At 60.6% G+C, this 17,493-nt stretch overlaps 1 protein-coding gene across 1 annotated transcript in view; it reads right to left on the bottom strand.

Annotated features, from left to right (window-relative positions):
* Positions 1 to 16,494: 16,494 nt before the first annotated feature.
* Positions 16,495 to 17,493, bottom strand: part of UBE2D2 (ubiquitin conjugating enzyme E2 D2) — a 36,465-nt gene continuing 35,466 nt past the window's right edge. Inside the window, exon 7 of the mRNA XM_054642862.2 lies at positions 16,495 to 16,712. Within this exon, the coding sequence (XP_054498837.1) occupies positions 16,697 to 16,712 (16 nt within the window). The 3' untranslated portion in view covers positions 16,495 to 16,696. The remainder of the gene's footprint in view (positions 16,713 to 17,493) is intronic.

The raw sequence follows: 17,493 nt of genomic DNA, 5'->3' as shown, positions 1-17,493 counted from the left end.
CTGAAATAGCAGATTCCGGTCCAAATCAGGGTGATGAGCACATTTTGTCCAGCCTCTGCCCAGGTCCCCAAGCATCCCAGCCTCTCCCAGCCTGGAGCCCTGTCACAGCGCCAGTGGGAACACCCCGTGGGTGCCAGCACCACAGCACCATGGGGCAGCTCATGGAACCTTTCAAGACCACTCCTACCCCACTTCAGACCCACCTGAAGAGTCCAGTGCCTGCTGGGGACCTCCACTGCTGTCCAGGCACAGTAGGGCAGGAGGACACAATCCTCCAAAAGGGGTTTGGCGTTCAGACAACCCTGGGATCCTTCTGCTCTGCACACACCACACAGCTGGTATGTGAGGGGGTGAAGCTGGTGAGCTCAGCCCATCAGAGCTCCTCGTGCTGACCTCCAGCATGTCCCAGCCCCTCGGCCGCTCCTGGAGACGGCAGCGCCAGGACGTGACATTCCCTCTGTTTGATCTTCACACATGGGCAGCTCTCAACAAGCAGCAAAGGCCAAACTCTTCCACCACCTGGCACATAAGCTGGGGTAGAGAGAAAGGCGGGCTGAGAGTGCATGTGTCCCACAGGCATCCAGGAGAAGCCACACCTGGTCCCCAGGAGCCAGCCTGAGCCCACCAGCAATGTCCCAGGGAGGGACAATCCCTGAGCAGAGGTGGAAGCCAGGTTCCTTCAAGCAAAGCCTTGGCTGTGAGTCTGATTTATGGCTCCCAGGGCACCCAGGTCCTCATCCCAGGAGCGGTGGTTTGGTGCTGCCTTGGCCATTGCACACTCCTGGGCCAGTCTGGCAGGGACACAGAGACTGGCAGATGTTCCACAGAGATCTCACTGCAGACACTCACCCCAGCTCATGGATCACCCCAAATGTCCATCTCCAGAGTGGTCCTGAGGAAGACATCATTGAACTACAGAATGGTTTGGTAGGAAGAGGCTTTAAACATCATCCAGTTTCACAGGCAAGGAACCTTCCAGTAGAACAAGTTTGTGTTGGTTTTGCTCCCACCCAACCTGGCCTTGGCTACTTCCAGGATGGGGCAGCCACAGCTTCTCTGGGCAACCTGTGCCAGGGCCTCCTCACCCTCACAGGGAGGAATTTCTGCCTAATATTCATTCTAAAGCTTTCATATTTTAGTTTAAGCTGCTCCCCCTTGTCCTTTCATCAGCTCTGTGCCCTGCTCCCCCCAGGCTGGACCATGTCCCCACACTCCAGTTGGTGCCCTGGGATCGTCTCCACTAAAGGCTCCCTCCTTCCTGAGGGCTCAGCATCCTCAATGGGTGCTTCACAGGCAATCAAAAATTGCTATTTTTTGCCTCTGGGAGAATTCAGCAGCAATTCAGAGAAGAGCCTGGGATTTGGGCCATCTGCATCCTGTCACACATGGCTTCACTGAGTCCCTAAATCATCCCATGCCTCAGTTTCCCACCTTTATATAGCAGAGAGGCCATTCCTTGGGTTGTCCCACTCTGTATCCTCCCTCTGGAAACCCTCTGGGTCACAGGCTGCCTCTTGGTGTGGGGACTGCCTGCATCCTGCCTGCAGAAATGAAATTTTTGGGTATCCTGCTGCAGCTGAAGGATCTGTCTGCAGTTGGGATGCTCCTACCCTCACACAGAGTGAGGGCTGGGCTCCCCTCATTCAATTTCTTGGCACAGCAGTTTGCTTTCCCCTTTTGAAAGTGCAGACTGTGTGTTTCCAGGAGCTGAGGGCTTGCCTGAATGCCCTGATTTTGGAAGGAGCTCAGTGAGGCCAGGAATGGAGTAAGTGCCCTCTGGAGCTCAGAGAGAAGGAGGAGAGAAGGTACCACCAGCCAGGCTGGGGTGCAGGGGTGGCAGGAGCCTGGAGGTGTCACAGCTGAGGTGGCCATGATACACGGGGTGTCACCATACAATATCAAAAACACTCCAGCCCACACAGAGTAACATCACACCACTCCAGAAGGCTCCAAACATCTGCCCTTCTTGTTCTTCAGCCCAACCTTGTATCCCCTCCTGTTGATGCCCTGCCCCTGTGTGCCCTCTGCTCCCTTTGGTGGTTGCTCAGTGCCCCTGGCACTCCATGGCTCATTGCTGGCAGTGCTGCTCACCTGCTGCTCACAGCTGTGCCCATGGGGATGGGGCTGGGCCAGCCCATCCCAATCACCACAAACTCTGTGCCTGCATGGAGGGACCGGTGGCCTTTGGAGAGGTGGGGTTATCCCACAGCATCCCACACACTCCTGGGACCAGGAGAGCTTTGCAGGCACGGAGTCACTCCAGCCCTAAAAACCCAACAGTGCCAGGATCAATGGCAGGGCCAGAGGATGTGAGGAGCCTCCACAGCCCTCACAAGTGCTGCTTCCAGTTGCATTTCCCTCCCTTTCCTCTCCAGTCTCACTGAAAATCTTCTCCACCTCCTTCTTGGCCCCTTCCAGAGCCCACATGGAGTGCAGACCCTGGGTCTCCAGGCGAGCCCTGCATCAGGGGCAGAGCAGGGATGGGTGCTCAGGGTTCCTGGGCTGGGGCTGCCTCTGCTCAGCCTCCCAGGGGACACCAGGTAGGCAGTGCCCAAGAAAACAGCTCCATCCTTGCCCTGCACCTGCCCAGGGAGAGGGGAGATGCTGGGGCTCAGGATGGCAGCAGGGAACCCCCGTCCAGGGAAGGATGCCCAGTGAACAGTGTGCACTCCATGGCCAGGCTCCCTGCTGGCTCAGGCTCAGGAGCCCTGGTCCCACTCATTTCACCTCCCCCAAAATTCCCCCTCCCCACTTTGGAAAGGGCAAAGGTCTGGAGAGCAGCTGAGGCACAGGAAGGTTCTGTGTCCTGATGGGAAGTGGCAGGGAAAATGATAAACCACCTGCCTTCTCTGAAACTGGGAGCAAAGTGGAGAACCACCTCCTCAGTTTGGTGAGTCCAGATCTCACTTCCCATGGCTGGTGGTCAGTGTGAGGCCTGGAGCCCCACGGGGAGGGAGGAGCAGGCTCCCAGCAAAGCTGTCCTGCCCAGAGCCCATCTCCCAGGGCTCCAGTGGCCTGTCCCCACCATGGGGACACCCCAGCTGTGTGGGGGCAGGCAGAGGCAGAGCGCCCTGTCCCCTGTGGAACGGGGATGGAGGAGCTGCAGAGTTGCCATGGAGATTTTCTCCCTAGCAGATGCTCTGGGCAGGTGCAAGAAGAGGCTCTGCCCCCCTCGCTGTGCGGCACAATGCCAGCCGGATCCTGCAGAAACAGGAAGCCTCTGCAACCGCCTGCTGCCAGCCCAACGGCCACCACTGCCACCACTGCCGCCACTGCCACCACTGCCGCCACTGCTGCCAGCCTCCCTGCCCGCACCCGCGTGGGGAAACTGAGTCACCTCCCCAGGCACCCCGAGCTCCTGGCCTCGCCTCCCCCAGCATGGGTGACAATGGCATTTCTGGGGTGTTTCCACCCACCCTTGGGACCTTCCAGCCCCTCTCACTGCCTGCTCCGTCACCCTGCTCTGTCACCTGAGGCTATCACCCATTGGTTCCTCACTGAGCAGAGAGGTCACACACAGCGTTACCCAAAATATCACCCACAGGACCCACACTGCCAGGGCACTGGCAAGGCCCACATGGACAGTCAGCACATGCCAGCCTCCCCAGCCTGCCCCAGGACTGGAGGGGCACTGTTGGCCCCAGGAGTGGCACAGGACATCCATGAGATGAGTGATGCCATCCCAGGGTTGTGCTGCTGGGGACAGACCCTCCATAGCTCTGAACCCATCTGTCCTGGGTTGACTACATGATGATTTTATCATATAGTTCTCTCCCAAATTTGCCCTGAGCCAAGACACCATCCCAGAGCACTCAGCCCTCTACCTTTCCTGCTGCTCCCAACACTTCTTCTTCCCCCCCAGTCCTTCCAACTACTCATTGAATCATGGAATATCCAGAGCTGGAAGGAGCCCACAAAGATCATCCAGTCCAGCCCTTGGCCCTGTACAGGACACTGCAGCAATCCCACCATGTTCCTGAGAGTGTTATCTCACTTCTCTTTAAAACCGCCCTCTGAAGTCCCCAAAGCCACAGCATTAGACACCTAAAAATCCCCTCTCCCTGGGTTTTCCCCAAATGCCTCAAAGCCCACATCATCAGAACAGTTAACAGCCAGCCAGAGTGTGGCTCCTGCAGCAGGGCCCTCCTGAGGAGCCGATTTCACCCGGGCTCTGCTCAGCCATGAGGGCTCTGCCCAGCCATGAGGGCTCTGCCCTGTGTGCTCTGCCCGGCCCTGTGAGCTCTGCCAACCCGTGAGGGCTCTGCCCGGCCCTGTGTGCTCTGCCTGGCCCTGTGGGCTCTGCCCAGCCATGGGGGCTCTGCCCATCCATGCAGGCTGTGCCCGGCCTCATGGGCTCTGCCCAGCTGTGCAGACTCTGCTGGGCCCTGTGGGCTCTGCCCTGCAGGCTCTGCCCGGCCCTGCGAGCTCTGCCCAGCTCTGTGGGCTCTGCCCAGCCGTGAGGGCTGTGCCCAGCTCTGTGAGCTCTGCCTGGCCTTGTGTCTCTGCCCTGCGGGCTCTGCCCAGCTCTGTGGGCTCTGCCCAGCCGTGAGGGCTGTGCCCAGCTCTGTGAGCTCTGCCTGGCCTTGTGTCTCTGCCCTGCGGGCTCTGCCCAGCTCTGTGGGCTCTGTCCGGCCGTGAGGGCTCTGCCCAGCTCTGTGTGCTCTGCCCAGCCATGATGAGAGCTCTGCCCAGCTCTGTGTGCTCTGCCCAGCTCTGTGTGCTCTGCCCAGCCATGATGAGAGCTCTGCCCAGCTCTGTGGGCTCTGCCCAGCTCTGTGGGCTCTGCCTGGCCCTGCGGGCTCTGCCCAGCTCTGTGGGCTCTGCCCGGCCATGAGGGCTCTGCCCGGCCATGAGGGCTCTGCCCAGCCGTGTTTTCCCCTCCCTGCCTTGCCGGTTGCGAGGCGGTTGAGGCAGCAGTGGGAGGGTTCCGGGAGCGACACCCACACAATCAAAAGCTGCTCTATCCAGCCGGGCCGAGCGTTTCCGTGGTAAGAGGAGCCGCTGGGTTGTGTACCTAGCGCAGGGGCTGCGTTTCAAAACACGCCGGGGTCACTCTGCCGCTGGTGCAGAGAGCCCGGAGCGGATAATGGAGGCAGTGTTTGCACTCATTTCGGCACCATCGCGGAGAGAACACGAGCCTCGCTCCTCCTGCAGCTGCACGGCCACCGGAGCACCCTCCCACGGGCACCTGGGGGGACCGCAGGCCTGGCCGTGCTGGGATAAAGCCAAAAGAAGCCCCCAGCTCCATGGGTCCGTCCTCTTCCCAAAAACCCAAAGGCATTGCAGGATTCTGCTGGGGCTCCTGGCAGCCCAGGGCTGGCAGATCCCTTGCTGCTGCACTTGGTTGGTCATGGCAGTGAGTGGTACTTGCACCCTAAGGGACAGGGTTTTAGGGTGGCAGTGCTGGGTGGGTGTCCCTCAGGGGTCCCAAAGGGGCTGCAGTGTCCTGAAGGGACACTCCCAGGGAGCAAAGGGCAGCAGGGGTACATGGTGTCATGCTGGGTGGTGCTGGGGTGGCAGCAGTGGTGTGGGGTGCTGGGCAGTGCTGTGGCACAGGACAGCCTGGCACAGTCCCACACTGCAGCACCCAGTGCCCTGCATGGCACTGCCCAGTTTGGTGCTGGTGTGGTGCTGAGTGACACTGTGCCTCTTCAGCACCTCATTCAGTGCCTGGTGTGGCAATACCCAACTGGTGCTGCCCAGAATGGTGCCCAGTAGGGTTTTGTGCCTGCTTAAATGGCTGGTTTGGTGTCATCATAGTTCTGCCTGGTTTGGTGCCCTGGCCAGTCCTGCCTGCTGCAGTGCCTGGTTCTTTGCCCAGTTCATATCCAGTTTGGTGTCTGGTGCAGCACCCAATGCAGCAGTTCCCAGTCAGTGCTCACTGCAGCATGGCCCAGCCTGTGCCCAGTTTTTTGCCTGGTTTGGTACCCAGTTCTGTGCTCACTGCAGCAGTGCCTGGCATAGTGCCCAGGTCTGTGCCTGGTTCCATGCCCACTTGTTTGCCCAGTCCAGCGCCCAGTCTGGTCCCTGGTTCAGTGCCTGGTTCAGAGCTTGGTTCCCTATCTGCTCCAGTGTCTGGTTGCCTGCCCAGCCTGGTACCTGGTTCAGTGCCAGTTCAGTGCACGATTGTTTGCCTTGCCTGGTACCTGATTGTTTGCCCCAATGCTTTCCCAGCCCATTGCTTGTTTGTTTACCTGGTCTGCTTCCAAGTTCAGTGCCCAGCTGTTTGCCCAGTCCAGTTCCCAGTCTGGTGCCCTGCTCAGTGCCTGGCTGTTTGCCCTGCTCAGTGCCCAGCTGTTTGCCCTGCTCGGTGCCCGGCTGTTTGCCCTGCTCGGTGCCCGTTCCGGTGCCCGGCTGTTTGCCCTGCTCAGTGCCCTGCTCGGTGCCCGGCTGTTTGCCCTGCTCAGAGCCCGTTCCGGTGCCCGGCTGTTTCCCAGCTCGGTGCCCTCCCCGGTGCCCTCCCGCCGCCGCCCCCCGGCCGAGCGGCTCCGCGGCCGGCGCGGTCCAGGCCGGGTGTTCGGGGCAGCGCGGCGCGGGCGGCGCCAGGCGGGTGCGCGGTGCCACCGGCGGGTCCCCGGGCCGCCGCCGCCCGACATTGGCTGGAAACTGGAGCAGCGCGGCGGGGACGGTCGATGCCGATCGATCGCGGCGCGGGCGGCACCGCACGGCACGGCCCCGGCGCGGCACCGCACGGCTCCGGCACCCCGGTGGCCCCGCTCCGCGCCGCCCCGCAGCCCCCCGAGAGCGGCACCGGGCACGGGGTGACGGCAGGAGCCCGTCCCCGGGGTGTTCTGCCGGCACCGGGGAGGACCCGCTTGGGGCTGCGCGGGACTCCGGGAGTTTTGCCGGGTGATGCTGCCCGGTCCCCGTGTCCTTGTGAGCCGGTGGGACGGGGACAGGCGGCGTCAGCCCCGTACCCAACCCCAGGGCCACCCCTCGTCCTCCCCGCTCCTTCCTCCTGCTGAAGGGAGCGGCTGGGACATCGCACTTGCAGTCTCTTCCCGCAAGTTCTGGAGCTGGAGGTGTCCTTCCCAGTGGCCCCGCTCCATGGCCAGCTCCCTCCAGCTGTCCCCAGCACCGGGTACAAAGAGCTCCAGGACCGGCCAGCGGCGCTGGGACGCGGCCGAGGGGCTGTGCCCGCACAGACCCGCACGCTCCCGCACCCCCAGAGCCCCGAGCATCTGCCGTGCCCGAAGCTGGCGAGAGCTGCTGCCGCCGGGCTGCTGCACAGGGGACGGTGCCCAAAGTTTCCTTCCTAGCAGCAGGAAAACCTTTTTTAATCGAGGAAAGCAGAGCGGCGGCCTCGCAGTGCTCATGCGTGGCGGGCAGCTCAGCACTTCCAGCCGCCCGCAGGGACGGCCGCGTCCCTGCCCTTTATCTTCCCCCGGCAGCGCCGGATTGTCAGGGCCAGGGACGCGCTGCTGGCTGTACCACAGCGGCAGAAGGAGGACACGGCAGCAGCATCTCTCCCGCCCCGGGCTGGGGGATGCGCCGGGACCCTGCGGTGCGGGATGACGGCCCCCGACGCCGGAGCAGGGAGAGCTACTTTCCCGAGATTGCCGCTAATTAATGGCAGAAGGAGCTGACGAGCGGCTCGGCAGCGCTCAGGAAGGGGTTTAGCCCTGGAGCTGGCAGTTCTGCACGGATACCCCCTGCCCAGAGCGGGCAGCCCCGGCCGCTGCCGCGTCTGAAGTCGGCACCAAAGTTTCCGCCAGGTTTTGCTGTTGTTTGAAGCGATTTCAATAATAATGAAATGGAGGGTCCTGTGGCAGCAGGAGCGCCGGGGGGCTGAGCATCCCCCGGGGAGGGGCGCAGTGGGGGGGGCGGCATTTAAATCCAGGAGATTATGAAGACTTGGTAAGGAAAAAAAAAAGTAAATAAATAACGGGCTGAATAAAATGCGAAATCGTGCTCCTGGATTTGCTCTCCGCGGCTTTTTGCCCCCGTGGAATTAGCAGGCGTCTGGGGAGGAGGTCACGGCGCTGTGCATCAGGGCAGCCGTGGGCCCATCCTTCCCTAATTTATTTTTTCTTAAAAGAAAAGAAAAATTCCTTTCTTTGGCAACTCCTGCATGAATCAAGTTAGCATTTCACAGCTATTTAACACCTGGTTACAGCGTCTGCGGCAGAACCGATGATGCTCCAGCTCAGCACCCGCTCCGCATGGCGGGATCTGCCCCTTCCCGCAGGCGGGGACCAGCCGGATTTATTTTCCCTCCGTTCCCGGCAGGGATTTGAGGCAGGAGGTGCTTTGCGTGACTTTGTCGGGGGATCCCCCCGGCCCTGCCCGGCGGAGTGAACCCCCAGCTCTCCCCTCAGCTCTCCCCCAGCGCCGCCCCTCGCCCCGTCCAGCTGCCATTACGGTCGGGTGGGAATCGACTCAAGTCCTTAAACCCCAAGAGTTAATCAAAGTGCTTTGAATATGTAAATGCTGAGTATTGTTTATCATTGCCTAGAGCTGATACAGCAGTTTTCCTGCTCAAAGCCCCGTTCAGATGGGAGCTCATGAAAATTCACAACAGCCTCGCAAATAGGTGATGGGGATTATTACCCCCCGTCTTCCAAATGAGCAAGGGGAGGAAGAGCAGCGGGGTGATGCTCCCCGGGGTGATGCTCCCCGTGGCAGCGGGGATGGGCGGTGGAGGTCAGTCCATCCCAATAGGTGTAAACCAGCTCTTGCTTCATTTCCTCTGGCCAAGCGTTTGCCCTGGGCTGTCGGGGCTGCGATGCAGCCCTCGATGGCCGGGTGTGACACTCCTTTAAATATACACCGTGTTGGCACCAGGCAGGGAATTCCAGGCAGGCAACACACAATTTTCCATGAGGTTCTTTGGCAAGACCTCCAGCAATGAGTGCTCTGTCAATGAATGCAACAATGAACTTGGTGGGGATCTGTGGGACTGCAGGGAGTGAGGGCAAGGGAGAGAAGTCTGTGTCCCATGGGAAGGGGCAAATCGGTCTGTGGGTCTTGACAGGACTCCCTGGGCACAGACATCCCTGGCTGGGCAGGCAGGGGGTGCCAGGATGGGTTGAAGGTTCTCCCATCACTCAGCTCCTCTGGGTAAGGGCACTCTGGAGGGGACCAAGGGGCTGGAGACCAAACCCACCCACACCACAAGAGCTCATCCCACAGTGCTTCCCACCTCATTCCTGTGGGTCAACCTGTTGGCACCAATGCCTGGAAGAGCTTTTGCCCTCAGCCCGAGCTGAGTTGCCTCTGCATCCAAGGAGATGTCCCAGTTTTGGGTTCCCCTTGTGCAGGGCAGCTGACCCTGGAGCCCAGGGCAGCCTCCTGCCTCGTGAGCTGTGCCTGCAGCAGAGCTGCCAACCTCAGGGGAGGCTGGGGGACAGCTGGGAGCAGGACGTGTCTCAGCCAGCCAAATTTAATCCTCCTACGTTAGCAAGGCTTAAAATAGGCTCCCTGCAGCATCGATGAGGGTGGTGGAGTTGGCCTACTCCAGCCCTCCCAAGTATTTTGGGGAAGCAGGGATGGCTGTTTTGCAGACAAGCACAGCTGGGAGGAACTGAGCTGTGCTGTCAGGGCGTCCTTTGCTGAAGCCATTCCAGGAATTAAACACACCTTGAGGTACCCTTACCCCTCTAACCTCCCACTGCCACCTCTCAGGGTGCCACCTTCTCCCTTGCCATTCCTCCACAGCCCTTTCCTGGCCTCTCCCATGGTCAGAGGATTCAGTTTTCCCTGCACCTCATGGAAATGATCCCTTTTGGTTAAGCCCAGCTTATGGATCCCCATCCATCAGCTGCCCAGAGGAGATGCCATCCTGAGAAGTGGTTGGCCAGGACATGACCTGGGCAGAAAGCCATGGAGGAGCCCTTGGAGCAAGGCAGGTGAGGTGACACACTCGAGGAGCCATGGTGGGAACTCTGGGGACACAAAGGACCATGCCGTGCTCATCATGTGGAGAGACTCGTTCCATGGCCCAGGTGTGCTGGCTGCCTCCTCAGTGCTGGATGCCCCATGGTGAGGGTGTCACAGCCTTGGGCAGGTCCCAGCAGCTCCCTGGGCAGGGCAGGATGGTGGCTCCAGGACAAAAGGTTCCTCCTGCACCTCGCCCCCAGGACCCCACTTGGGCTGGGGGATGCAGGGGCTTGCTCTGTGTGTTGGTGGCTCCTGGGGACCAGGCTTGGGTGGGGTTTGGGGGCTCCTGGGAAAACGCTGCTCCTGCTCCAGCAGTGCCTTTGGCAGTGCCTGTGGTCACTGGTGCAGCTCAGTCACTGGTGCTTCATCCACCCCACAGGCTCTGCCTTCCTCCTGCTGGCTCCCTGCCACAACACTGGCTCTCCATCCCCTCCTGTCCAGAGGCAGGGGCTCCCCTCGAGCTCTGCCCTCCCTGCCTCACCCTGTGCCTGCCTTCCCATGGCACCTGGGGGTTTACAGAAGGCATTTTTCCTTTTCTCCTTTCTCTGTGCAGCCTCTCCGTGGGCCCACGCACCAGCTGGGCCCCCCACCATGCTACTCCCACCAGCCCTGCTGTGCTGCCTGATGCCTTCCTGCCTTCACCTGGTGGGGCCGAGCCCTGCACGGGAAGGCAGCGAGCACAAAAGAGGTGGGAGAAGCCTCATCTCCCTTTGTGATCCCTCCAGAGCTGCTCTTCACCTACCTGGTGGAGCCCTGAGTGAGCTGCCCATCTTCCCCATGAACCACCCTGTGAGCATCTCCCTGGGGAATCCTCTGGAATTAACTCCCCTTGGCAGGAGCAAAACTTCCTCAGGAAAGAGTGCAGAGACAAATTCCTGTGTTCTCCTGGGCTTTGCCAAGCTCCCTGAGCTGGGAGCATCACAGGGTGGCACTGAGGCAGCAGACACCCCGGTGTGCCATTGTGCTTTTTCCTCCATGTCCCTAAAGGGTCCCCAAAGGACCCCTCTAGGCTGTCAGAATCCTTATTCACATGCAATGCAACCTCCCATCTGCATCCTTCCCTGCCAGCACAAGACAGTCCTGTGGCATGGGACCTGTGGGCACTGCTCTGTCTGCCCAGGATGCCTGTGTCACTGCTGGGGCTCCAAAAGAAAACAAAACCCCCAGTACAGCCCTGGCTGTGCATCTCTGTGAGGAGGAAGGGTTTTATCCTGGCACATCCATTGGTTGGGGTGGCAGGGCTGGCCACCCTCAGTGGTGCCCATTCCTCTGTCCTTGCTCCAGCACAATGTCCCAGCCCCGAGGGGCTCACACAGCTGCACTGAGGGACCATTGTCCTGCTTCTTGTGGGTCTGAGAGACCTTGAGACACAGTGAGGGGGGAAAGGAGTCTGCATGGGATGGAAGGAGCTGATGAGGGAAGCTAAAGGACACAGGAACTCCCTGAAACATGGAAGGAAAGGAAAAGGGAGAAGGTTTCTCCATAGCAATGACAAAGAATAGGTGAGGAGAGGCATTAGTGCATTGCTAAGGAGAATGGTGGATATTCCCATTTGTGCTCAGAAACCCACTGGGACACAACAGCTGTTGAGCTGCTGTCCCAAGACAGACCCAAAACATCAGCTTTCCCACCATCTGGACATGGGTACCAGCAGCAGCCACTCAGCTGGAGGCACACATGGAGCACTTGGGATGCTTGGAGGCACCTGGGAATCCACAGCACATTGGTGGCACAGGAAAAGAGGAGCAGGCGCTTTCCAGGAGGGTGTGGGACATCCTTGCTCCCGATCTAGATAAACACAAAATGGGAAGGAGAACGGGGAACCCTGACTGAGCGAGAAGGGCAGAGAGCAGCATGGTTTGTGCCAGACCAAAACCATGAATTAGGTCCTGTCCAGTCCCAAGGAAATCCCGTTCTGCTGGAGCGGGGCTGGCAGCAGGAAGGCGGCTGCCAGGACCGGCTTCCGCAAGACTTCCTCTCCCATGGCCCTTCGTTAGGGAATTAGGACATAACGAGACCAAGGCAGCAGAGAGGAAACAGCGCCCGGGGAGCCGCCGCTGGGGGAGCTTGGGGGCTCTGCCCTGGCCCTGCGTGCTCTCATTAGGGAGGGGAGGAGGAGCAGGCAGAGGCTGGCAGGAGACCCATGGCTGGGGGGCAGCGTGACCACGCGGATGCCTGGAGCAGCCTGGAGGGTGCCCAGCCAAGGGAAAACCAGGGCACCCCACAAACCAAGCCAGCAGGATGGTGGGGGGAAAGGGGGTGAGCGGGGAGCTGGGGATCAGCAGGAACAGTGGGAGCAGTGGGATCAGCAGGAACAGTGGGAGCAGTGGGATCAGCAGGAGCAGTGGGAGCTGGGGAGCAGCGACAGCAGTGGGAGCAGTGGGATCATGGAGAGCAGTGGGAGCAGTGGGATCAGCAGGAGCAGTTGGATCACCAGGATCAGCAGGAACAGTGGGAGCAGTGGGATCAGTGGGATCATGGGGAGCAGTGGGATCACCAGGATCAGCAGGAACAGTGGGAGCAGTGGGATCAGTGGAATCATGGGGAGCAGTGAGATCATGGGGAGCAGTGGGAGCAGTGGGATCACGGGGAGCAGTGGGATCATGGCGATCATGGGGAGCAGCAGCATGTGGGGGTGCAGGCTCTGTGCCATGGAACGGAGGGTTGGGCACAGAGCTGATGAGCCTGGCACGGGACATCAGGCACATGCCAGCAGCTAAACCTGCATGGGGCCATCTCCAGGCTCAGTGTGGGCAGGGTGCAGCACCCATCCCAGCCATGAGCACCCTCAGGAGTGATGGGGCTGAGCCCCAAAGGGGGTGGGATGGAGAGCATGTATCCACAGGGCTGGAGCTTGTGAGGGTGGCTGTGTTGGATCCCATTGAGTGGGTGGGATGGAGCTGTGGGGATGGAAGGGTTGGATCCTGGGTGAGTGGATGAGCTGGAGCCCATGTGGGATACTCAGAGCCCTTCATCTGTCCCTGGAATCTCTCTCCCACCCCTGCTGTAGGATGTTTTTCTATCCACACATCCCTGGGACAACCTGGCCTTTGCCCTTCCAGGCTCCAGCCTGGATGTGGCCCCAGCTCCAGCTGCAGCACCCACAACCAGCAGGTGACAATGCTGGAATAGCCCCAGCTGCTCTCCCTGGGGGGCTCTGAGCCCACTGCCCCCTTTCTCCTGGGATCAGGGAGGCTGAATCCCCCATGACCTCCTTGCAGCTCCATCTCTGGGAGCTGCTGGCCTTTCCAAGCCGAGCAGAGGGGAACACCTGCCCTCCCAACCTGGCTCCCCGTGTCCTCCCCACGCAGGGGCAGCAGGGACGGCGCTTTCAGTCGCTCGCTATTTTTAATTGCTCTTTCCCAGAAAGGCTGGTGCAGGCTCCTAAAGCTGCTTCCAGCTGGGAGTTTGGAAAGCTGGTTCCAGTTAGGCGCCCGGCGCTAGCTGCGCTTGGAGCTGTTATTTTTAGAAGGGCTGAAGGCAGCAGCCCCACTCCCCAGGCTCTGCTCGGCTCTGGCCATGTCCCCTGGTCGGCAGGACCCCGCTGCACCCTTGGCTGGGGACATTTTGCTGGTGTAATTCTATGACTGCCCTTTTTTCCTGGTGCTTTTTTGGCAGGGAGGGACTTTCATCTCCCCGTGTCAAGCTGTGCAGCCAGGAAGACCAAAGGCAGAGGATATGAGCAGTGGTCATCCCTGAAGGGCCGGGGCGCAGAGCAGCATCTTCTGGTTTTAATTAAAAACCATCCGCTGGCAAAGTTTGATGGCGTGAGCGGTGCCTGGGCCAGGACGGGACCAGCAGGGAGCGTCTCCAGGGGAGCGACCGGCACCGGGGCCGGGGCTGCGCTGCCAGGGCCTCTGCCCCGCGTCCGAGCTCCGCCCCGCGCCCGGGCTCGTCCTGCTCCTTCCCCTGCTCCTTCCCCTGCTCCCTCCTGCCTCCTCCCCTCTCCCCAGGGACCCCAAGGCCACGCTCTGCCATCGCTTGGTCACCCCATCCATGGCCGTGACCCCTTAGAGCTCTTCCCATGCTCGCTGAGGTTCCCCAGGGCTGCCCAGCTTGGGGGGTGTGGGGCAGAGGGCTGGGGGTCCCCCCCAGAGCCGATTATCCCAGGGATAATATCCCATCCATCCATTCCCGGGCCCTGCCATAGACCCCAGACATTTGCCACGGGCACTGTCCCCTCGCTGTGACCCCCATCTCTCTGCCGCGGGGCTCCCCCATCACTGGGACCCCCCAATCCAGTCCCACCCTCTGCACACCCCTCACCCCTCTTCCCTGGAGCTCACCCTCTCCCATGACCCCATCCCATCCCCGAGCCCCCAGCCCTTCTCCGCAGGGCTGTGACCCCATCCCTGCTCCGAGGGGCTCCCCAGCCCCCCCGAGCCGCGCTGCCTTCACCCCGGTGCGATTTTCCCGTCACATCAAATTCGCCCAGCCCGAGCCCGGCGCGGCCGCTAATCAGCTGGATTATCTGCGCCCCCATTCTCCAGCGCTCCTGCTGTCCGTGCTGCCCCGCCCGGGCGCGGGGGCTCATCCCACCGCCCTCCTCCTCCTCCTCCTCCTCCTCCCCGGAGCCACCTCCATCCTTCCTTCCCACCCTGCAGCCCCCCCGGCCGGAGCGCGGCCAGCTGGCTTTGCCTGCATTTCGGCTTCAACCTCCCCCAAGGATTCCTAAATCTGATAAGGGAGGGGGGTGCTGCTTTCAAAGGAGCGGGGTTGACCTTTGCCGCTGCAACGAGAGCCGCATGGAGGAAAAAAATTGGCTGCGGCGAGCGGGGGGGAGCGAGCGAGCGAGCGAGCTGCTGTGGTTTTACAATCCCTAAATAACGCCGGGAGCTGAGCTGTAAACACATGGCGGTATTGCCTGAGCGTGTCCGCACCCCCTCGATGGAAACCCAGCCTGGAAAATACTCCGACCTTAAAGGGGAAAAAATAAAAAGGAAAGAAAACAGCTTTCGAGAGAAAAAAAAAAAAAAAAAAAAAAAAAAGAGAGAGAGAGAGAGGGAAAAAAAAAAAAGGAAGAAATCTCGTGAATTATTTAGCGAACGGTTCCAATCCGACGGCTAATTCTGGCGGCAGACGCCGGCGGCCGGAGCCTGGCGTTGGGAGATGATGATGATGATGATGATGATGATGATGATGGCTATCGGCGGGGCTGGCGGGGGCTCCCAGCCCGGGGGCCCAGCGGCGCCGCAGGGGTGAGGGCAGAGCAGGGAGCCCTGGCCGGTGTCACCTGGCCCTGCCTGCTGCGTGTCCCTCGTGCCCTGGGGACAGAGCACCCCAGCAGCAGAAGGGGAGGTGCTCCCACACAGCCCCGTCCCCTGCTCATCCCAGAGACACGCAGAGAGGAAACCCCATCACCCGGAAAGAGCCCCGGCCCCAGCATCCCCTGCTCAGCACCCCCGGCCCCGTGGGCACCCCAGAGGGTGCCCTGTGCCCGGGGACTGTCCCCCACGCTGCCCGCAGCGCCCCGGCAGCCGGGACAGCGCCCACCCCGTCCCTTCTCACCTGCGTCTTCCCAATTTTTTTTTATTTTTTTTTCCTCGGAAGCAACTAACACTTTTCTTTGAAGAGCAACAGATGAGCGAGACCCTCCCAGCGCCTTTTATGATGTTAAATTTATTGCCTGGCTCCACAATTGCCATTTTAATGACGAACGCTCCCACGGCTTTAACGCGGCTGAGTGCTGGCATTGAAAACAGAAGCCGGGGGGGACACGCTGTCTCCGGTCTCCTGGAGGAGAACGGATTCCAGCCCTTTTCCTGATCCTTGCACAAAGTTTTGCCAAATAGATAATGTGTTTTATAATTTCCAGACGGCGCTGTGCTGGTAAGGGAGGCCCTCTGCTGGCACCGGGCTGATGGGGAGAGCCCCGGGAAGCAGCTGGGAACCACCAGCGAGGCCCCGAGCCTGGGAGACACCTCTGGCAAGGTGTGCCCGGAGAACCGAGCCTGCAGATCCATGTCCAGCAAGCCAGGCCCAGGGAACCTCCGTTCTGGAGGTGCTGGGGAGCTCCCAGAGGTGAGCACAGGGAATTGAGCCCACGGGAAGGAGCCTGGGAAATCGAGCTGGGGAAACCAAAGGGAACCAGAAAAGTGAGGCCAGAGCCAGGAGCAGAGACCTGGCCCTGGAGAAAGGTGCATGAACAGAGCAGCCCTGAGGGTCACGCCTGGGCTGGGCCCAGCCCCAGCCCTGCTGCATCCAAAGGGAGCCCCAGTCCCTGCAGCCCTGCTGGGGCACAGGGAGGTGGCTGTGCACACCCAAAGGGAGCACCCCAGACCTTCCCTTGGCTGGGGAAAGCCCTGGTACCTCTGCCCCATGGGTGGGGCCATGTGGGAATGTCTGAGATGCTGGGAGGGAAGGGCGGCAGTGATGGCAGCTTTGCCATGGGGTGTGATGGAGCTGCCACAGCCCCACTGTGTCCCAGATGGGGCTGGTAAATGTTCCCTCTCCACTGGGCACAAAGCCCATAGGTGACAGTCCCCACACTGGGAGTCCCCAGTCCTCTCCAGGAGGGCATCAGGGCCCTGCCAGAGGACAAGGATAAGTGTGGAGGTGGCAGTGTGGGGCCAGCCACGCAGACCCACACCAGGGATTTCATCTGAGGACATCAACTTCTACCAGGAGATGCTTTATTTTTTTCAACACTGCCTGAAACTCGGCCTGGGTTATCAGGAAGATATTAAATTGCTGCTGGAAGCGACACCAGTGAGGTGGAAAAGCCATGCTGTGCTCTTACCTCTTCCCACAAGGTCGAGGCAGGCAGCCCCGGGGGACGGCGCGTTCGCCGCGTCCTTCCTGTAGCGAGGATCACATGTCAGAGCCAAGGAAGCCTGGAGAAAATGAAACCCGTGAGCTCACCGCCCTCCTGAGCGCAGGCGCCAGCCCTGCCCGAGGTCGCCAGGCCTGGAATGCCAGCTGGGGTGGCCTGGCAGCAGTGCCAGTGCCAGGAGGATGCCACGTCCCCAGGGACAGCAGCATTCCCCCGGTGTGGGTGTCCCTGCAGCTGGGGTGTGCAGTGAGGGAGTTTGAACCCTGTTGTGCTTCACTGGCTGATGGGGAAGGACCTTCCCATGGGAAGAAGCTGTCAGCCTTGGCAGAACACAGCTGCAAAAGTCTCCTGAAGGCCTTCAGCCAGATTTCCTCTGGGGATCCAAGTTCCTGCTTGGGCAAAGGGATAGACAGATGGGTTCAGCCCTGGTGGCACTGGCACATTTTGCCCAGCTCAGGCTTGGGGCTGGGTTTTTTCCAGAACAAGGTAAGTGCTGTTGCCTTTGTGGCACAGTGGAGGGACAGAATCAAAGAGAAAGGCAACAGAGTCCTCAGGAGAGCCTGTGTGGGCATGAGGGCTCACCTGGAGACCCCCAAGAACCCCAGACAGGGACCCCAAGCTGCCCACGCCTCAGTCAGCTGGGACCATCACTGTAGAAGGGACATCATGAGTAAAACTGCCTGGGAGGGACAAGAGGTGCCAGGACTATGAGTTTGGGACCTGGGGACAGTGAGGGATTGCCCAAGATGGCAAAAGGAGCAAGGGGAAGATGGAGGAGAGATCCAAGGGAGCACCTAGAGACAATTGTCCATGGGGCTGCTAAAGCTCCAGGCTGAGCCAGA

The sequence above is a fragment of the Agelaius phoeniceus genome, chromosome 15 (assembly GCF_051311805.1).
Source record: "Agelaius phoeniceus isolate bAgePho1 chromosome 15, bAgePho1.hap1, whole genome shotgun sequence".
NCBI lineage: Eukaryota > Metazoa > Chordata > Aves > Passeriformes > Icteridae > Agelaius > Agelaius phoeniceus.
The sequence above is the reverse complement of the archived record's forward strand: the minus strand, read 5'-3'. Positions and strand labels throughout refer to the sequence as shown.